This window comes from Planococcus citri, chromosome 1 (genome assembly GCF_950023065.1).
Source record: "Planococcus citri chromosome 1, ihPlaCitr1.1, whole genome shotgun sequence".
Taxonomy (NCBI): Eukaryota; Metazoa; Arthropoda; class Insecta; order Hemiptera; family Pseudococcidae; genus Planococcus; species Planococcus citri.
The window spans coordinates 68,340,526-68,363,880 of NC_088677.1; the positions used below are offsets into that span (position 1 = coordinate 68,340,526).

At 34.3% G+C, this 23,355-nt stretch overlaps 1 protein-coding gene across 4 annotated transcripts in view; it reads right to left on the reverse strand.

Annotated features, from left to right (window-relative positions):
• Positions 1-23,355, reverse strand: part of LOC135831196 (facilitated trehalose transporter Tret1-like) — a 143,286-nt gene that overhangs the window by 111,755 nt on the left and 8,176 nt on the right. The window contains exon 1 of one of the 4 annotated variants that reach the window (XM_065343544.1): positions 18,881-19,081. The exons of 1 other annotated variant lie outside the window; for it this stretch is intronic. In XM_065343544.1, coding sequence (XP_065199616.1) covers positions 18,881-19,066 — 186 coding nt within the window. In that variant the 5' untranslated portion in view covers positions 19,067-19,081. Of the gene's footprint in view, positions 1-18,834; positions 18,854-18,880; positions 19,082-23,355 lie in introns of those variants that run through there. 2 more of the 4 variants (XM_065344383.1, XM_065344213.1) reach the window with 2 other exon arrangements.

A 23,355-nucleotide genomic window follows, 5' to 3' on the forward strand; every position in this document is an offset into this window, starting at 1 on the left:
CTTGATGAATTTTCTGCATTTTCATATCACATAAGTAAACCCATCCTACTACCCACGTAGGTAATTGATACGAAAAACGAGGAAATCTTCATAGGTGTGTTAACTGTCAAGTGTACCAATTGCTGTGCAACTCTTCTTTTATTATTTTTTCAATGAGGCGAGTGATTCTTGGAAACCCATCGGCGATATGCAAAGTAAAAGTATACAAAGGTAGATTGAATTATCGACTATCCCAATGTACCATCTACTCTTTAATGGATTACGTAACGAGTAGAATATTTTATTGATGTATTGTTGCCGAAAACGTCCTCTTTCAAAGCGGTATAACAATAAATTACCTACCCTACGAGTCCTTGTTAACGGGGTATTATCGATTTGAGACTATTTACCGTAATTAAATTGTACCCAAACGTCCTTTCCTTTACTTCGTCGGTGGCATGTAAATTTTTACTCGTACATCGCGGTCATAACCAAAGTCACGTAGTAGAAATTTTTTATTAAAGGTGCATTTCTTAAGCTCTATTTTTACAGAAAGAAGGAATGGAAATTTACCTATAACTTACTGAAATATTAAAGCGTTTGAAGGATTCCTGGTATTTGTGTATTAATCGATCGAGACAATCGGACGGATGAAAAATTCATTTAGATAAGAAATCAGAGGTACAGTATTGGTTGTTGTTGGAAAAATTAATGCAATTCTGATAAGCGATTATACCGCGTTTAAAAATATGGAAACTGCTGAGAGAATATAATCGTCGTCGAGAGGTGGAATTTTCTCATAATGAATGCGAACTTGGATGTATTATCTTAATGGTATGCGAAACTCGGTTTACTGCGCAGTTTACCTACGAGTACTAATAATACACATACATGTACGAGTATGTACTGAACTGTACAATGTTCACGTGTACGCTCTGTCCGGTTCCAAAAGTATAATTTCTGCTGCAAAAATTGCTCGTTGGGATGATGATCATGCTGCTGATAATAATCTATAATTCGGATACGAAATTACGATTTTTTTTTTCAAATTATAGAACTGGTTGTAACTGGTTGCTGGCTTCGTAGTGTTGTATTTTTGACGAGATGGAAGATTTGTTGGAGGAATGATGTGACGGAAATCATAAAAATTGCTATGACAAAGTTTTTAAAATTTTATTTGATTTTTGAACCGGTTTTCGAGAATTTCAGTGCAGGAAACTGGTTATAATATTTGGGATCATTTTACTCAAAATGTTCTAAAAATGGAGAAATTCTCATAACATTCGATTATATATTTTTTTGATGTATTGAAGCTCCGCGAGGGCACAGGTTGTTGTCGCTAGAGGTAGTCTCTAGGTAGTAGCTCGGATCATCAAGAGGAGCCAGTCCCCCAGGACAGATGAGAAGGCGAAGACAACACCAGGGGTATTCTGCGCGTCCACGTCGTGCGGGGTGGTAACATGTTGCTGTTCGATGGACTCGGAATCGATAAACATGGCTAAAGCAGAATTCTCCAGTTGGTGGAACGACGGGGAGGAGTGGCAAGTCGAAGGCCAAGCCTCTACATAAATCCGGATTACAAACAAGAATGCATAAGAGCTGCAGAACACCAACAACTCACTCGTTCCAGCCCCAGGGAAGCGCAAGAGCTTCAGAGTGAGTAGGCGAATACCAGCGCCTAAAAACTGGCAAATTCGGCTAAGGGAGTAAACCCCAACAGAAAATCATGGTGGAAGGCAACGGGAAACCAACACCATTATATTTCCCTAGAATTATATGGACATCAATTTAGCAACGGCCCTAAGTCTCAGTCAGGCTGATCCTCATCCGCCAAGGCAGCCGGATAGGGTGCTAAGAATACGCGGAGTTAAAACAAGGCGGAACAACATCAACGTCGCAACCTGGAATGTACGAACTTTGTATAAAATTGGACAACTTGCTAGTGTAATTAAAGAAGCCAGGAGATTGCAAATCGACGTGTTAGGAGTAAGTGAGACCCGATGGACTGGAAACGGTAGATACCGGGTAGATGAAAATTATGAAATGATCTTCGCTGGGAAAGACACACACGAACAAGGTGTGGGTATATTAATACATACCAGAATCAGCGATAAAATCAGTGCCATAATTCCAAAATCAGAGAGGATACTACTCGTGAGATTGGAGGTCAAGCCAAAACCAATGGTGATAATTCAAGTTTATGCGCCAACAGCGGAAAGCAGTACAGCAGAAATCAACAACTTCTACAACGACCTAGAAGAAGTGATGAGATGCTCGAAAAACAATGATGTTGTGTTTTTGATGGGAGACTTCAATGCCAAAGTTGGGAAGGATCATGGCAGCCAAGTTGCAGGGAGATACGCACTTGGAGAGCAGAATGAAAGAGGTGAAATGCTCGTAGAGTTTGCTGAAAGACACGATCTAGTAATATGCAATACCTGGTTCAAGCAGCATGAAAGAAGATTATACACTTGGGTCAGTCCTGGAGATCGAGTCAGAAACCAGATAGACTATATACTTGTAAAAAGAAGATTCAGGAACACAGTGAAGAACTGTCACACATATCCTGGTGCTGACTGCAACTCTGACCACAAACTACTGGCTGCAAAATGCCAGCTAGTCTTGAAGAGCCAGAAGAAGAGCAAAGAACGATACCAACAACTTGACATTGCAAAAATCAAATCAAAAGAAGTTCAAAAGAAATTCCAAGAAGAACTGGAAAAGCAAAAGGAAGACAGGTTGGAAGAAGAACAAGGTATCGAAGAAAAGTGGCAAACATGGAAGCGAAAGGTTAAAACAGCAGCAGAAAAGTAAGTCTATTCCATTCAAAGGAAGAAGAAAACACAAACCATGGATGACTCAAGAGATACTGGATCTGATGGAAGAACGAAGACAAGCAAACAGACCAAGTAATGAATACACAGTGATAAATAATCAGATCATGGGAATGTGCAGAATGGCCAAAAACAAGTGGTATGAGGAGAAGTGTCAAGAAATAGAAGATCTGGAGAAAAGGCACAACTCTAGAGAAATGCATACCAAAGTGAAGCAGATGATGGCCACCCACAAGAAAAGGAGAAGTGGAATAGCATATATGCGAGGAAAAGACGGAAAGTACTGTGTTACCAATCAAGAAACTGAAGAGGTCTGGATCAGCTATATACAAGAACTGTATGGAGATGATACACGTCCGGCTCAATTTGCAGTTTCATCCACAGAAGAGGCACCACAAATTGAAATGTGGGAGCTGAGGAATGCTGTGAAGCGAGCCAGAAACCACAAAGCAGTGGGAGAAGATCTCATACCAGCAGACTTGATCAAACATTTAACACCAGAGCTGCTGAAGATAATGAACAAGATATACGATGAAGGCACTCTGCCTAAGGACTTCAAAGCAGTAAATTTTGTACCAATACCAAAAAAGAACAACTCGCAAAAATGCTCTGAATATAGAACCATCGCACTGATGAGCCACGCACTGAAGCTACTACTCTCCATCATAAATGCCAGAATTGAAAAGAAGATAGATGAAAATCTAAGTGAAACACAATATGGCTTTGTAGCAAAAAAAGGGACGAGAGATGCAATTGCCCTGCTGAAAGTGATCATTCAAAGAGCACTGAATGCAAATAGGGAAATCATTGCTTGCTTCGTCGATTATGAAAAAGCATTTGATCGTGTCAACCATGAGAAGATGTTGGAGATCCTGGAAAAATACAATATCGATAACAAAGACCTGCAAATAATCAAGAACCTGTACTGGGAGCAAAGCGCTAACATCAAGATGCAGAAAATGATCAACCAAATCAACAGTGCTGGATTAAAATATGGAATGAAAATAAATGCAGGCAAGACCAAGGTGATGAGATTTACGAAAGGAGATGATAAAGAGGTCAAAATCAACATCGGATCACAAGAAATTGAAAATGTAAAGCAATTCAGGTACCTTGGAGCACTGATAAACAACGATGGTAGAGATCATAAAGAAATCAAATCACGGATTGGAATGGCAAAGACTGCTTTCAACAACCTTGCCAATGTGCTGGGAAATCAAACGATGAGTATTGATCTGAGGAAGAGAATTATGCGATGCTACGTATGGACCGTTCTGAAGTATTCCTGCGAAACATGGACCATGAGTGCAGAATGCGAGAAGAAAGTATCCGCTTTTGAGATGTGGTGCTATCGAAGGCTACTACGGATCTCATGGAAGGACTTCGTTACCAACAAGGAAGTACTAGCAAGAATAGGAGAGGAGCGGAAAGTCGTAGTTGAAGACATCAAAAACAGAAAGCTAAAGTATTTAGCTCATAAAATACGAGAAAACGGTATTTTCATGCTAGCGGTACAGGGGAAAATCCAAGGAAGATCGACGAGAGGCAGGAAACGATCGGAACTGTTAACAACAAACTCACCGGCCAACTCCCCCTGCAAGACCCTGAAAGAAACAATTAGATACGCTAGATACCGGCTAATATAGATGGACATATACGCTATCTCCTGTAAAGGAGCGCGACTACGACGACGACGATGTATTGAAACCGGTTTCAACTGGAACTTATGAATGATTATAACAGGTTTTGAATGATTTTTTGGACAAATATGCAAGTTTTTCTTACAATATGCCTTTCAGTTTTCAAATTTTGCAGAAATTGTTCAAAAATATGTCGCATGATAGCTATATAATTATTTATATCAAATTTGGGTTAGAAACCGGTTTATTTTAAACATGATAATGTACACTGAATGTTTTTTTTTTGGTTGTAGTTTCATCATTTTTTTATTCAAATTTTAGTCATCATTCTAAATATTTTGCATTTTGAACACGTTTAGAAATGCAGAAACCAGTTCCAACCGGTTCAGATTGTGTTTGGTTGATGTTTCAAATGTACATGCTTTTCAGCTATACACAACAATTTCTTTCTTCACTTTTTTCAAATGGTGTTGTTGTACATATTTTGTGCATAATTTGCAACGATTTAGAAATTTAAATGGAAACCGGTTTCTGTAATCGTGGTATTCTTATAGGTCATCTTTTTGATGAATTTTTTCAATTTTTAAAATGGGTTATTATTACTTTTGATTGCGAAAAATCCAAGATGATGTACTTTTTCTGAGTAGTTGAAACTGGTTCTAAGTGGTTTTTATTTCATTTGACCAATACCCCCCTCCTTCATTGATTGATTTTTGGATGACTTTGTCAGTCTGTCTGATGATTAAAAGACGATCAATATTTAGGTGTGTTGGTACTGAATCTATTGGTTTTGATGATGAAAAATCTTGAAATTTGAATTTTTTCAAAATCAGTGAAACCGATTTCAACCGGTTTCTCTTACATTTGATTCAGGTATTCTTTGTACATATGTAATTGTATGAATTCTTTAGTCCAACGTTGGATTCTGTTTTCAAATTTTTCTTAAGTGGTTTTATAATATTTCACATAATTTAGAACAATAATAAAGTATTGAACATCAATTAGAAACCGGTTTCATTTAAACAAGATATGTACTTATAAATTACTAATCCAATATTTCTTTCTCTGTAAATTTTTTTTCAGCTTTTCAAAAGTGTTATTACCTATACTTTTGAATGTAAAAAAATTTAGAATTATAAACATCGAGGGAATCGATGAAACTGGTTGCAACCGGTTCGTCTTGCTACATTTAATCAATCTTCCCACTTAAAACCGATTGATTGTTTTGGATGAAGTCAGAGCTCGTACAAGAAATTTTGGTTAGGTATTTATCAACGTTTTGGTCACTGAAGGATTTTTCCCTCACAAGTTTTCAATTAATATAAAAATATTTTTTCATAAAACTACATTTTTATTTTTCAAAAGTTTTAATTTCAGACAAACATAGCAAAAAATTTCGTCATTCGTCTAAATAGTCAAATAGTCTCGTTTCTTGCTAAACATTCTCGCCCCCCCCCCCCCCCGAAAATTACCCAAAAGTTGTACATTTACCAAAAACCACCAAAAAGTCGCGCTTTTTCGACTAAAATGTTGATAAAGTATCATTTTTTGACAATAATTGTCAAAAAGTCTTGTTTTTTTGATAAAATTGCCATACAGATTTTTTTTTAAATTTTACTAGAAAATCTCACCCTTTTTCCAAAAATTACCCAAGTCTCTCTTTTTTGCCAGAAATGGCTAAAAATGGCCAAGAATTTGTCTTGTTTCTTTACCAAAAAGTTGCAAAAAAAGTCTCGCTTTTTCGACAAAAAATTGAGGAAAATATAATTTTATGCCAATGATTCCCAAAAATTGCTGCCTTTTGCTGAAATAATTGTAAAATTCTTGCTTTTCGACATAAATTTTCGCGTTTTAGCGCTGATTGCTGAAAACTTTTGGAGCATCCAACTCTCCTCTCATCTGTATTTTCGAATCGAGAAAGTTCTTTGATCAGAAGAATATTTTGCTGTCTTCAAAAATTTTGGGACACATTTAACCTTCTCTCCAAATGGATCTCTATGGGAACAAAAATAATTCTCCTCGATGTTCATTTTTGACTTTACAAGTTTTCGGATAAAAAATATTTGGGTTTTTGGCCAAAATGAACCACTTCAGCAAATGTGAACAATAAAAATCTGGAAAAATGACGACAATCTTGGGGAGAAACGGTGTATTTCTATGAATACCAGAACAGGTTCTCACCACTTAGGATTCTCGTTCTTCTGTTTTCTGCGAATTTACGTTACTCCCACATCAGGAATCGGGCCATCCCCACTGTTCATCTATCATCACCCGTTTATCCTCTTTCAAGACGTAACTCTTTAGTAAAAATTGGCTAACTCCAACTTGATAGGATTATATCAACCGTACAGACAAAGTTTCCCCTAACTACATACCCGATTCAATGAAACATTTCAAGCTCACCTCGACTAACGGCTCATCTACTCGTATAATTAGCCACTTATGTACAAATGTAGCAGCCTCAAAGACCTCAGGTGCAATATGTAGAAATTTAGCCAGAAATTTAGCCATAGCAAAAACAGCAAAACAATCGCCTTTGGTCAAAAACCCCATAATATCGACGAACCTTGAACAGGAAACAAGTCTGACGTCTCACTGTCAAGAAGTATCGCAGTTCGCGGTTCAGCTCGCAAATACTTACAGGTATGCAAAAAAGCTATCACATCGTCGTACCAGTATTACATCATTCAATGCGATATTCTATACACCTTTCAATCCTCTCAAAGCGCATCAAGCCTGACAACTCGAGCAATTCAAGTGTACATCCACATCACATTGCCACTCGTAAGTGCACATCTACCTCTTCTTCTCCATCTCCATTTCCAACGTACATAGCAAAAAAATGCACTCGATAAGACGAAGGAAGAGGAGGCGTTATGGTATTCGTCGAGAATGCATTTTATCATCTCATCAAATGGAACATTCCACTTTCCAGTTAGAAATACAATGAGTTAATTTTCCTAACGATACAAGAGCATTCTTCGAGGCGGAAACCGAGTCTGAAATTTTATCGCGAATTTTAATACTCGAGCTATTTCCGCATACCCTATCGAGTTCCCCTATGGCTTTATTTTAAAACAGACGCGATAGCGTCGCTAATATTAAAACGGTTTCGGTCGAAGAAAAGCTCAGACAAGGGGGCAGGGGAGGCTCAAAGACGTATGCAATTTTTATGGTTTCTTATGCCAAAGTACGTACATACGACACGACGACGATTTGTATAACAAGTCTACGGAATGAGATTTTTCCATCTGCGATAAAAGGTAACACTGATTCGAGCTAGACTCTAGACTACTATTTTAATGTTCACCTTTAGGTATGTTTTATTTTTATTCCGGTATAGCTCGCGAATCAGAGACGTGTACCATACGTCATGACCACAACTATTCGTCTATGTACTTACTCGTACGAGTACTTTCGAATATTTATTGCGCAATATTCATTCAAACGACTCGCTAATCATCACGATTCTCCTCCCTTCCAGCTTCCTTCATCTTCGTTGATTGAAAAGCTCGCGAAACTGGCCACCGGCCACCCAGAGGAGAATCTCTTCTACGAATTACTCCGAAAATTTTCACCTATATATGTATGCACGAGTCGGCGGGGTTTTTCTTTTTATGAATGAATGGATCATCGTACACATTTTTAGTATTCGCGTAGTAGAATCAAATTATTAATAACCGACGACATATAAACGTGTGTAGGCAATCTTATGTGGTGATTCATCTTCCACAGAGAAGCACGCGTCCGGTTCTGCTATATGTATACACGACGAATACCTGACTTTTATAGTCTCTCATTAGCTTATAAACACTATGTGGTGAAAAAATCTATTCTTTTGACGGATAGGTATTTGCCGCCATCTACATGTAGATCCGTAGTGGTCACGAGACTTGTAATTTACCTTGGTCAGGTATTCGCGAGTCGCCAAAATAGCTATCTTTTGACCCGATTCCGCGAATGGTGGGATTTACGTGTTATAACTAAGATTGAAATTGAAGCGAAGGTTTTATATGTACTACGATGAGAACAAGATGATCGGTATGTCGACAATAATTATCTCATAATATCATCTCACATATACTCGTACGTACGTATGTATGTGTAAATGCTTCGAGAAACTTTTGAACTTGCCTCTAGCGCTAGCAGATGTTATAGATTTTATACTCTGCAGCTGCACACACATAACAAACACATTGATTGAAGTGTTCGGGTTTATCACACGATTACGCATCAATGATCGAAAATTCATCACATAGGTTATACCTAATCGTAACCCAAGAAACGAGTATTCCTGGCTAATATGTAGCTGTGGAGTGTGGACTGGGTAAAATGTGGAGGTAGGGAGGTAATTTCGCACGGTGGGTCTACGTACGTACGTTTACCGCCAAAAACGTAATAGAAATAGATATACGTATGAAAGCGATGTGAACGGAGGGAGTGAAGAGGGAAAAGAGAAGAAAAGATAATTATACAGTCACGAAAGTAAATTTCATGTTTCTGGCTAGTTCTGAGAGTGAGAGACATCTCTGTCTTCTTCTGCCAGTGTCTTTCTTTCAATAATCACACGATTAGCGCAATTTCTAACCATAACCTTTTTCAATGGTGATGGGCGGAGAGCAGAGGGGGAAAAGGAGTTGGAAGAGTTGCAAAATAACACTAACTGGCGAAAAATTCGATTGTGAATGATGATTGCAATAATGGAAGTTGTCAAAATTATACCTACCTATAAATTCAAGTGTTTTTTTTTTAAGTTTTGGGAATAAGTATGACTTTTTATAAACCTTGAGATACCCAAGATTTACCCATTGAAGATTTTGTATGTGCAATAATTTAGAGCTTGTATTAGAAACAATGTCATAAAAGACCATCTATTTTACAAAAAAAAAAAAAAAAAAAAACAATTAAAAATTGTGAAGAAGGAATGAAAATTTCCATCAAATAAATACTTCAAGCAGGGTTTTGAGAAAAGTAGATAGGCTTAAAATTTTTGAATTGGATTTGCTGATTGTTTCATGATAAAAAAAAAATTGGTAGGTAAATGTTCGACAAATTTCATGCAGTTAACCAAGTTTGCAAAATTGAATTTTCCAACATTTTTTCCGGACCCTTTCCCCCAACAATTTCTCAATCTTGTACACACCCCCCCCCAATAGATTGTATGTATTTTTTTCCATGTAAAAAAAATTGTTCTAATAAAATAATTGAACTCAATTTTCAATTTGATGATTTCCAGTCAATTTTTCAACTTTTTCTTAATTTTCTTGACTTTCTAGAGCAATAGGCACCCTGACAACTCGACCTGCTGCTTCATTCAAAAAGATCCTTTACGCTCAAATGCTACAACGATCTTATCAAGGGGCCTGTTTGAGCTTTTGAAATATTCCTGACCAAAAAGATGAGTTTTCATGACTCAAATAGATGCTCAAAATAATATGTAAAATAATACAGGATGTCTCACAAATTCTCCTAATCAAAATGAAAAACTGTTGTAAGACCATTTCAAAATTTCTTCAGGACTTGGAGAAGGAGAACCTTCTCGTGTTAAAAAAATTTACTCCTAAGATATGGGAGTATTTTTCAGATTTCATTCACCTCCTCCTTCTCAAGGTAATCTCATCATCTAAAAGTGTTTTAATCGCAAAATATACTTTCAAATTGAAGTAAAAATATAACTTATTGAGGTTTATTCTGTACTTAAATTCATGAGCTATGGGAAAATTGAATTTCTAACGAATTTCTAATTAAAAAATGTACGACTCGATTTCCAAAACCACATTATTATATAAAATTCAGCGCGTTTTTCATTACCTGTTATCGGTCTTGCAAAAATTCTATAACAAAAAAGAATCAAGTTGAATTTATCAATTTTTGCTCGAAATATCTCACAAGGAATCCTCTAGTGGAGAATGTCATGCTCAACAATTCTGTTTCTCTTAATTTTTCTCACAGGACCCTCGATTTTCCTCAAAAATTGATCTAAAAGAAAAACGAAAGTTCTGGTGAAAAAAATGAAGAGAAACAAAATTGTAAAGCACAAAATTTTCTGTAATACAAGCACAGCCCATTTTTTCCTAAAGAAGGCTTTGTTTATGAGAAAGCAAAATACAAAATACAGGGTTTTCAATTTTTTTCTTCAAAAAGTAACTTGAGTAAACCAAAATAAGTACTTATTACACCTAAACACCTCCAAAAAAAGTAAAAAAATAACTAAAAAAAATTATAAGAAGAAAGCAAAGCATTATAATGTAGAAAAAAATTTTTAAAAAAACAGAAAATGTAATTAAAAATGTAAAAAAAAACAAACATTTTCAATTGTTAAAAATCTAATAATGAAAATTGATTTTCGCAATTTTTCGGTAATAAAGCAAAACTTTTGAGCAATAATCGACATCAAAGTGAGCCAAGATTTTGAAAATTTTAATAAAAAGCAGAACTTTTTGGCAATTTTTGGGAAAATAGCGAGACTTTTGCGTATTTTTCAAGAAAAAAATTGCAATTGTTTAGAATATTTTTCAAAAAAGTGACATTTTTTAATAAAAAAGCGAGATTTTTTTTTGCAATAAAAATTTGTATTTTCAAATACATTTTAATAACCACCCACTTCGCCTGCACAAAAATTAAAATTTCTAGAAATCTTTTCCAATTTTTTTTTGTGGGGGGGGGGGGTGTTTATAATTACAAGATATTAGGTACTAAATTTTTTTTCCAAAAAAAAAAAAAATGAAAATTCTCTTACTTGAAAAAATAAAATGTTGAAAAAAATGCAGAATGATTGATGATAACACTAGGCAACGGCATGCTTGTGTTCGGTTTGAAAATGGGCTTAATCGATAGTTTAGACCCTAAAACAAAAAACAGAGTGGGATTTTTCAATTTGAATTGTTTTTGTGGTCAGGAGAGATGATCAAAGTTTCAAAAATGGCCGTTTTTGCCCTATTTCACGAGTTTCTGGCGACACCAGTATTGTTTTTCGAAAAAAACCAAGGTCATATTCGGATTCTACGCACTTTTTTAAGTAAACATCTTTCCCGGATTTTCGATTTTCGAAGTTTCAAGCGCATACGGACGATTTTTGTTTGTAACATATTTTAAAACTCGGAGCGCGCGACGCTGGCGTTACTCCACGATGTAATCGTGGCGCGGAACCGTGTTCGCGCGGGCGAGGCTCTCGTGCAGTAAAAATCTCGTGTTTTAAACGAAAATCTTCCGTATGCGCTTGAAACTTCGAAAATCGAAAATCCGGGAAAGATGTTTACTTAAAAAAGTGCGTAGAATCCGAATATGACCTTGGTTTTTTTCGAAAAACAATACTGGTGTCGCCAGACACTCGTGAAATAGGGCAAAAACGGCCATTTTTGAAACTTTGATCATCTCTCCTGACCACAAAAACAATTCAAATTGAAAAATCCCACTCTGTTTTTTGTTTTAGGGTCTAAACTATCGATTAAGCCCATTTTCAACCCGAACACACGAAAAAAGTCAAAAATTGTTGCCTAGTGTAATTGATACTTGATATTAAAAAATATTTACTTATGCTAATAAAAATGTTATTTTAAAGTCACTCCTTTCTCCTCCTGTTCCTCTTCCTCCTCCTCTTCCTCCTCCTCCTCCTCCTTTTCCTCCTCCCACACCCCCTAAGAAAATAAAAACCTCGAAGTTCAGTCATCCGATCTTAAAACACAAAATAATCATGGAAAAAATGTTAGAAAACGAAATCATTTTGAAATTTAACTTCCAAATTCAGGTCAAGGTATTTCTAAAATGAATTATCAAAAATCTGAATAAAAATCAACCTTCCATTTTCGAAACAAAAATAAGTAAAAGTAGAGAAAATTTTTTAAATTTGTGTGCTTTAATGACAATACATACAAAATTGAGGCAAACAACCTAGTTGTGAACACGAGTTCATTTCTTGCCACTTTATTTTTAAAAAATGGGCCCAAAAATAGACAAATGTTCAACAACATACTTATTAATTCCCTGATTCTGCATGGAAAGCCCATTTTTCTAGCCGGAAGGGGAAGGGGGGGGGGGTCAATTTGTAATGTATGTTAAGACCTCTTTGGTTTTGTCTTGCATGTAAAATTAATTGTATCTAATTATTCGAATAAAAAATTGAAAATGTTGGCAAAATGATTTTTTTCTATTTTTAATTCTAGTATCAAGTTTATTTCAGAACCGGTTATAAGTACTTACAATTAGTCCTGAAATGGTCTTTTACATAGTTCCCATCAATTTCCTGATTTTCTTGTAGAAGTTTTTAGAATTTTTGAAACCTTTTAAATTGTGAGTTATAATAAAAATTTTAGATATATTCATTTTAAAACCTTGCTCGTGGTTTTCGTGGTGATTTTTTTTTCGAGGCAACAATTTTGATTGGACCTTTGATGAACATTAGAATGTACTTAATCCCTATTTCCGAAAAAGAGTTTGTAAATTTACATATTTTCTAATTTGGTCGTTCGAACATCAAATTCATCCATGTGAGGAATCTGAAACTATTGAAATTTCACCCGTAAGACTATCCCCTACCTCGAGGGATTAAAATGAACATTGTTTCTACCTCATTTATGAAAAAGCTAGAAAAATAAGTCAAAAATTACAGCTATATCTTACACTGAAATAGTCTTTACACTGGCTGAATACAGAAATGATCAGTGTAACGTCCTCAATAAACAAGACGTACTCGACTACGAGAGTCAACATACCAACACCAATAATGATACTCGTATTCGATATGAAAGCTCACTCTAGCATGAACAACTTCCACACGAAAGCTTTTCAGGTCAAATTACCGGCACACCTGAAAAATTTTCAAAGATTACTCGTATTTCCTCGCTACAATATATCTCATCGCAAATAGGTACGTCACATCGAAGGCAAGTCTATTATAAAGTAACCTCAACCTGCACAAGTCGTCGAAGAAAAAAAAATCACTCCAACGAAAACAAAAATAACACGCCTCAACCCAAACATTCTATTATTAGAAGCTAAAAAAGAAACCTGCACATGCGGCAATAATTATGTAGGTATATTTGTGGAAAATTAGAAGAGTCGAACTGCATCGTGCAATTTTGAGTAAACCATCGGCCATGGCGAAATATACGAATTATAAACAAACGAGACGTATCGCGAGTCCTTCGTCGATTTCATTTATTTTCTTGGACATGATTATCGATCGGTCTAATTAATTGTTTCCATTATAAAGCGCATTTTCAACATAATATGTTTTCAAACGTACTACATAAACAGTGTTCTTTTCTATTACATCGTAACAATGTAAAGAAGAAAAATTTTCCTATCAAGGGGGTTTCAAAATATACCTATAGCTACGGTAAAGGACATCCTATGTACGAGGGGAGTTCAAATATAACCCGGAAGTTTTCCATAGACATGTGAGAAATTGAGTTTGGAAAATGTGGCTGCACTAGATGATAGATCGGAGTGTTATGAAACGTGAAGAGCAGCTGGAACCGCAAAATTTCACGTTTTAGTGTATTTTTAGCCATGAGCAAAAATGACGATCTAATTTTCGTTGCGCAACGCATCATTTTTGTTTTTTTGGTCAAAAATCATGTAAAATCCGCGGAAAATTATTGAAAATTACGCGAATAGTTCAGGGATGAGTGCCTTACTGAGACCCAAGCGTATGAATAGTGTTCCACTTTCGGAAAAAGCAAAAAAGTTGTGACAAAAGGAGTGCCTGTTGAAGCAATTTTAAGGGTGTCAGCTGGGAAGGTGCTGTGTATAGTGTGTTGGGACATGAGGGGGTAATCTCATGCGATTTTCTGCTCAAGCAACCAACTATGAACTCACAATATCGTAGTAGGCTTCTAAGAAACACCTTAAAACCTTCCTATACCCATCAAAACGACGAGAAATCGCTATTCTTAGTGTGATATTGCTGCAAAACAGTGTCAGGTTACCTACAGCTCAGCTTCCGAGTAAAATATTGAACAAATTGGGATGAAAAACACTGGGACACCTTCCATATAGTCCAGAATTCATACCTTGTTGATAATTATTAAATTGGTCCATTGATAGAGGCCCTGAGGGAATTTTATTTCAAAAGTAATAATTAGGGGAAATCATTTTTGCGCAAGTGACTATTTGAAAAGCTGCGAACTTTCTGCAAAAAAAGAACCATAAAGCTCCCAAATACGTGGCAAATGCACAAACCTTATGAGAGAGACCACCAAGAATAACTGTACAAAATTTTAGCACTGTAGGTGTATAACAAAAATTTTTATGGAAAACTTCCGGGTGATATTTGAACTCCCCTCGTATAAGATTAATGTCCGTACTTCTACCTATATTGATAAAAATTACAATCATGTATAGATGATATTCAAAAATAAACCAATATTGGATCAATTTAAAATCTCTATACTTATCACTGTTAGGTATATTAGAGCTTACCCAAGTTCACCGCAGCTGATGCGTATTCATCATGACGATGAGGGTATTGTGTTTGAAGAGTAAACTACTACGCATAAACACTTCCGAATCACACAATTTAACATTATTAGCATTAGGGCCTATTTGTTGTGTAAAATTATCATTTATAACATTTACGTTAACTTATGGAAGACGTGTCATAGACTGGAAAAAATAAACGCTCGTTCGCCACCACCGTCATCGCGGCCGTTTAGACACAGGATGATAATAAATTAGTTAAGTATTCGCTTTTGACCCTCTACAAACTGGTTATATGCGATTTATAAAAAAAAAAAAGAAGAACAAATCTCTTCTAACATCGTTATTGGGTTATTTTTAAATTCACTATCATAAATAAATTAGTCCTTGACAGGCGTTTGCAGCCACCGTCGTCGTCGTCGACGTGTATTCGACAGGGTTAATTGAACCATTTGGAAAAAGTAATTCCGGGAAAATATTTTTCCGTCGCTGTACACATTTCACTTTGGTTAGGCTGAAAGAAGGCTCCCAACGGTCCGCAGGAACGCGAACGTCGTGTTTAATCAGGATGTTTCAATATAAACAAAACAAAAAAATGTCCCATTGAAGCGGGTTGAGGTTGTGATGTGATATGAGAGCTTATATCTAATGAAATTAGTATTTGATTGAAATAGATAATTGGGGAATTACATCGAGACGACGATGACTAGATGTGTATTTAAAATTGAACGAGACAGGAGAAAAAAGAGGTAAAAGAAATCACCAAGGTGATACATTTTTAATTTGATTACCTACGGTTTGGTTCAATAATCACCTTATTATTCGACGATGAAGCGAGGAAGAGGAATTTTTTCGGAGTAAATCAACTAATGGGAAAATTCAATATTCAAAAATCTTGAGTAATCGTAGATGAATCATTAAATCAATATGTAATTGAAAAAAGGGGGTTTAAGATAGAAAAGAAATTGTTTAGGCTTAAGGTCAAGTACCTCTATTGCATGCCACTTCTCAAGCATAAGGTTATCAAGATTACAAAATGTGAGATCATGATTTTTGAACTAAAATCCAAAATTTCCAATTTTAACAGATCGTTTGAGAGATTTACCAAATCATATTTCAACAAAACATTGAATGAACTCATAAAATAACACCAACATTTTTTCACAAGTTCCTTTTGTTGCCCTGAAAACGACGTTTTCATAGGAAAAATCTATAATTTGTTGATTTCTTTGACATTTCAACTTTTTTCTTTCAAGTTCAGAATTTACTCAATTTCAAAATTCGTTCAGAACTCAGGATTCTAACAAGCAGAACAAGACGGATCACAAATATTTCAACTTTGCATGGGGGAGGGGAAGGGTTGAATTGGAGAGAACGAAATAAGCAAGACTTTTCACCAATTCAACCCTCCCTTTCTCTCATCCCCTCTAAAAAAAAACAACAAAATTTATAGGAAATTTTGGTGAAAAAAGAACATTTTTTTTTAGAAATTTTGAAAAAAAAAACAGGACTTTTCATTAACAAAATTTTGACAAAAAAATCAGGATTTTGTGGCAATTTCATCTCCCCCCCCCCTCCAAAAAAAAAGAAACAGGACTTCGTTTGACGATTGTGGAAAAAGACAAAACCTTTTTTCGGCAACTTTAGTAAAAGCAAGACTTTTTCTGGCAATTTTGGCAAAAAGCGAGATTTTCAGGTAATTTTTACAAAATAAATTTCACAACTTAGCCACTTTTGCAAAAAACAGGACTTTTTGGCAATTTTACTAAAAAAAAAAAAAAAAAAAACAGCTTTATTTTGACAATTTAGACAAAAAACAAAACAAACAGGATTTATTGGCAATTTTGATAGAAAACAGGACTTTTAAAAAACAATTTTGAAAAAAATATGGGTACCCACATTTGACCATTTTAATAACAAGACAGGACATTTTTTTGGCAATTTATGCAAGTAGCACTTTTTGGCAATCTTGGTAAAAAAATATGGGATTTTTTTGTCAATTTTGCCAAAGAAACAGCACCTAATTTGACAATTATGGCAAAAACAGGGCCGGTTTATGGTAAATTGAAAATGTTTCAAAAAAACCAGGACTTTTCAACGACTAAATGAAAATAGGACCTTTTTTTACAAAACAGAGCAACTACTTGCGGCCATTTTAATGAAAAACAGGACTTTTTTGATAATTTTGGCAAGAAGTGACAGTTTTTTTTTCTTGGCAATTTTTGATAAAGAATCAGGACTTTGTTGGAAATTTTATGAAAAAAAAACAAGATCATTATTCGGCAATTTTAGTGAAGAAAAAAAACAAAAACAAAAATGGTGCCTTTTCATTTTGTCAAAAAAGCACTACTTTTGGCGATTTCTACAAGAAATGTCAGTATTTGTGCATTTTAGTGATAAACGTGTCAATTTTCAGGAATTTCAATATAAATCTGTATCTTTTGGCAATTTTGGCAAAAATTAAGGATTTTTCAGTATTTTTACAAAAAAAATTGTTCACTTTAGTAAGATTTTAAATCGAAGTAAATTACAAATTTCTTAATTTATTGCATTAAAAAATTGTAAAAAAAGAATTTTTTGAAAATTTTGGTAAAAAACAGTTTTTGGTAATTGCTCTAATTTCACTACGTATCTAAAAAATAGGTCCTAATTTTTGACAATTTTCGGAAAAATTAAGGCCTACTTCGGCAATTTTGGTTAAAAAAACAGTAATTTTCTAGTAATTTTGGCAAAAAAATGTACTTTATGGTAATTGTGACAAAAAAGAGTAGCTTTTTGGCACTTTCGGCAATGACAGGACCTATTTTGGCAATTTTGAATTTTAAAAAACAGGATTTTTTGGGCATATGTATTGTGGCAAAAACACCACGTTTTTTTTGACAATTTTCGCAAAAAAATAGCACTTTTCGACAATTTAAAAAAATGAAACGAGAAGGTAGGTATTTGTAAGATTTAGAGCGTTAATTTTTCAGTGAAACTAAAAAAAAAGTATCGACTCTTCAAAACTACTCGTACGAGTAAATTGTATCAGTATCAGCTGATTTGGAGTTTCTGCGATATTTTTCAAAACTCGGTGAGATTTTTCTTCCAATTTTTTTTCCAGCAATACATTGAAAACAAGTTTTGTCATTTTTTTATCAATGTTTCTCTTCATTCAAAGAAATAGGTTGGTATAGAGAGAAAGAGAATAGAGATCAAAATAAACGTTTGATGATAATAAATCAGAAACGATCACACGTGATGAAAATTTGCGTTCGAGATTTAAAATATAAACATCATCGTCTTATTACTGAGTATATTGATAAATAACGTAATATCAATCTACTATCTAATCTGTTCCTGTACTAGATAGGTAGGTTAAATTCTAAAAATGACTCCGGAAGTTTTAAAAAAAAAAAAACAAAGATCATAATTCAAATCGTAAAAAAGACGTCATAAAAAGCATTTTAGCCAGAAATTCATTCAGTCAGAGGGAAACCTGGAAATTGTAATTAAACTCTCTTAAAATGTTATCAAGCAATAATTTTCTTACAGCAAAATCCAAAATGAATCATGTAGGAGGAAGACAAGAAGAAAGAGATCCGCCTTTTATACTCCAAAAAAAAACAAAAAAACCGAGATAACAACTTTCCAGACATTTTCTCTATTTCCGATTCATCCCTCTCACCCTTTCCCCCGGATGATCTAACTCCAAATATAATTTCTCCAAGGTCGCCACACCTCGCTCATTCCAACTCCAAATATATCGCCAAATATTTATACACACAACTGTATCTGGAATACAAATTAGATAACACGATTAATCTTTCACTGCAGGATTTCCATATCATATGGAAATTCAGGCAACCGGTTCAGCATAGAAACCTGGATTGAAGCCATTATTTCAATAACCATAAATTTTCAGAGCAAAAAAAGGAAAAAAAGGAAAACTAATGAATGATGTATTGCAAAAAGCTCGTTACCATCTTGGTAAACCACGATGAGTTATATAAGAAATTTCGTTTTTACTTGCATCATTTCATTGTAGAGCACATAAAATCCAAATTTATATTTCCACGTACGACGTAAAATTTCCGCGACAATTTGACGATGATGACGACGCGGACGACGCGCGAAATTCAAACGAATCAATAAATCAGGCCTACGAATACGTAATTCGCCATCGCAGTGATCACGTCCATCATCGCGTAACATTTCAACGACTATGAGAACTTTGAAATAGACGAGTAATTCACATAATCTGCTTTATTAGATTATTATCGTTGATTTGAAAATGAAGATAAATGTGTGTTTTAAAAATGACTATTCAAGTTACTACATATTAATTTTGCAAATTTGAAGAATGAGAACACGCGTAAACGAAAACCGAATACAGTAACAAACAAATAAAAACTTGGATGGCGAATAAAATCAATTTTTGTATCGACAATGTATTTACGGTTTATTATACTAGTACTACTGGTAAATTCGTCTTTTTTGAATATTGACGTAACCGAAGAAAATTGCATCGATGTGCGACAAGTACGTACGAGTTCTCCTCATTTTTTTCCCTCGACGTCTCGATTCGTAGACTAATTTACATTTTAGCATATGTACAAATAGGTTTCGTTGACGAGTTTGCTGGTCTTTGGTTGAAATTAATTAACGAGCGGTTCATCATCAGTTCAATTTAATAAGACACAAAACACAAGTGGAAATTTTTTTCGTTTTAATCGTTGCCTTATCAATTTTCATCAAGGCATGTAAAAAGTATCAATTTAAAATACGTGCTTTCGGCGTCTGATCATCTATATAATTAGATGAATATGGAAGTTCGTTTTGCGATGACTGAATTCGATAATGTTGCGAATTTGGTATATCGGAAGTTTTAGGAAGTGCTTTTTCTAAAGTGTTGTAATGAAATTTTAGAGGAATTTGCAGAATTATAGGTATGCGAGGCGTTATAGAGACGCCATCAAGTACCATTTTTGAAGAAAATAATCTAGAAATTCAAATCACTTATTCGAAGCTAAATTTTCAGCTTTTTAGATCGATTAAAACAGAACCGGGAACCCACAAATGTCACAAATCTACAGCCAAAAGGAATAGGTTGAAAACCATTGGTAGATGTTTCATAATTCATAGAATCCAAAAGCAAAAGATCAAGTTTCATTTTCTCAAAAAAATCAAGCTACGTAAATTCAACGAAAGCCAAGTTTCAGTACAAGGTTTGATATCCTTGAGTCAAAATATCAAAATCAGCATTGTTTTCAAAATCAAAAACAAAAAAAAATTAGAACTACAATTTTAATGTAAAGAACCCCAAAAAAACATTTTGAAAACATCCAACCTTGGTTTTAAAGGAACATCAAACCTAAAAAAATCTCTGAAAAAATCCAAAACTCCTGCTTTTAAAATAAAAGGTTTTAGGTACCTACCTACTTAATTTATTTTTTTTAAAAAGGAAACAATTTCAAAAAAAATCTGTGAAATCAGATGAAAAACCAAAAAATTCACTGAAGCACTTGAAAATTAAATCGATCTGATTTTCACCAACATTTCAGTAATTTTTTGCAGATTTTCAGTGCTTTCAGGAAATTATTCACCAAAATCTACGTCTACTTCAATGCTTCGCTGAATTTCTGCACTCTCTCAGTTTCAGAACAATAAAAAAAAACCACTGAAATTCTGAGAGAATTTCATCAGGGAAGAATCAGAAGACTGGCGAGGTTTATTGAAACACTGGAAAATTTTATTCATTTTTTTCAGTGAGCGTCAGTGATTTTCACCAATAAGGTTTCCACTGATTTTTTCAGAGTGACACTGACTTCAGCTCATGATCTCACTTCGGTTAAAATCATTCACTGAATTCTCTGCAGTGTGCTGCAATTTTTCATCAAGAATTAGTACCTTGGTTTCAGAAATTCAGTGAGAATTGCATCAGAGAAAAATCAGGAAACCAGTGAGGTTCACTAAAACATGAAAAAAATCTATTTATTTCCTCTTAGTAAGCCTCACTGATTTTCATTTATATTTCAGAGAGTTTTCATCGATTTTTCAGCAACTTCTCATCAAAATCTCACTTTGTTAAAAATTTATTCACGCAATTCTCTGCGTGCTGCAATTCTTCACAAATTTTGATTCCTCAATTTGGAAACACTGAAGAAAAGCACCTGAATTCAGTGGAAATTGCATCAGAAGAAAAAAATTAGGAAACCCGGAGAGTTCATTGAAACATACAAAGAATTTAAATAATATTTTTAATAATGGGAGGCACTGATTTTCACTGATATTCAAGAGATTTACCACTGATTATTTCAGCACTTTCATTCCATGATTTCACTTTGAACAGAAAATTCAATCTCTCAATATTGAAACAATGCAGGATTACTATAATTCAATGAGAATTCATTATCAGAAAAATCAGGAAATCAGTGACAAGGTTCATTGAAACATCAGAAAATTTCCATTTTTATTCTATTTTTTTGTTTTGTGAGCATTTGTGATTTTCAAGGGAGACGCAGAAATTTAGAGAGAATTGCATCAGAGAAAAATCAAGAAACAAGTGAAACATCAGAATACTTTACACATTTTTTCAACACGTTGATTTTCACTGATGTTTCAGGTGTATTTTCTCGTCAATTTTTCAGCAATTTTATTCCATGATTTCTTCGAGTGATGCAATTCATTGCTGAATTTGAATTTTAGTCCCTCGATTTCAAAAGAATGCAATATCGTTGAAATCCAGCGAGAGAATTGAATCAGGAAGAAATCAGGAAACTAGAGGGGTTCACTGGAACACTAGAAAATTTGACTGATTTTTTTTTAGAGAACATTGCTGATAATTTTTACTAATGTTTTAGTGATTTTTCACTAATTTCCTCGAGGTCTGTAATTCTTTAAAGAATTTCAGTTCCTTCATCCAAAACAGCTTCAGAAAAAAAACTTAAGAAACCAATAAAAAAAAATATCAGAAATCTTAACTCATTTTTGTTAGCGATTATCACTGATTTTTACCAATACATATGTATTTCAAGGGATTTTCACTGATTTTTCTTTGATTTTGACTTGAAAATGAAAATATTTACCGATTTCATGAGCTACAATTTTCATTCCAATTTCTCTACCTCACTTTCAAAACCGTGAAAATCCACTGAAATTCAGTGAAATTAAAATCAGAAAAAAATCAGGAAACTAATGAGGCTCACTGAAACATCAAAAAAATTGAGTGATCTCTCTTTTTTAATATTTCAATAGGTTTCACAGATTTTTCACTGACTCTAGCTCATGATTTCATTTTGATAAAAATGATTCACTGATTTCTCCAGGTGTTGCAATTCAACTTCACCAAACTTTGGTTTTTTTAATTTTGAAGCGATGAAAAAAACCTGCTGAAATTCAGCGAGAATTGAATCAGAGAAAAATTAAGAAAAGTGAGATCACTAGAATTTGGATACAATCACATCCAAAAAATTCAGAAAACAAGAGGAATTTTAAGTTTTTAGAAACTGGAAATAATAAATAAAAAAATTGGCACTATTGCATTCCAAAATATTTTTTTAGAAACTATACTTATCTTTCAAAATTTTGCTACAATTGATGCGAAATATTTGAAAAAAAATAAACATTTTCAAAGCACGAATGTAGCCGAAAGTTAAGCGATTTACAAATTTTCAACCGTTGGGTAGAACCTTGGATTTTGATAGCAAAGGCCTAAGTCAGCGCAAAATCTCAGATAATATTTTTTGTAACTATATTGAGCAACTTTTTTCAAAACAAGTTGGGTAGAGGAGACTAGAGCGAAAAAACCATGATTTTTTCAAAAATGTGCCTTCTCTAAGGACCCATATCTCCCTTCCAAGGTCTACTGAATTCGGTGGAAATCTTACACATTTTTTTCACGATCCATCCTATTATTGTACAAATTCCATAAATATGAACTTTTTTTGTGAGCCATGAAGAATACTTCAAAACATATCAACGACTACTAAATCAGTTCAGATGATTTATCTGAATAAAATCAAGTTTCCTCTCTTTTTTTCATGTTTTTTTGGGGGGGGGATCCATAGACCACATGTTTCCAGTGATTTTTTTCATTTACTCGAATGGAAAAGTCTATTAGTTCTGTGAACCAGAAATTTTTCGAATTAATTCTCAGTAAAGCTCTTAAATTGCTTTAACAAATAAGCCAAAAAAATTGTCACACAACTTGAAACTGGTTCACCAAGCTTTTCAAGCCATTTCTTCCACATTATTACACAAGTACGATAATAGAACTTCAATTCTTTAGCACCCATCATAATACACCTTTCCTTACAACTCATCCTCACCAACACGACCAATCACCATCATTCATCGTCACAAATCGATTTCTCTATTATTTCACCATCCACGTTTGAAAGAAAAAAATCCTTCAGTAAAAAAAATCCATATCTGGTTAACAATTTAATAAACATCTCGATTAAACACCAGCATCACATACAAAGCTATGAAACTGCGTGTTT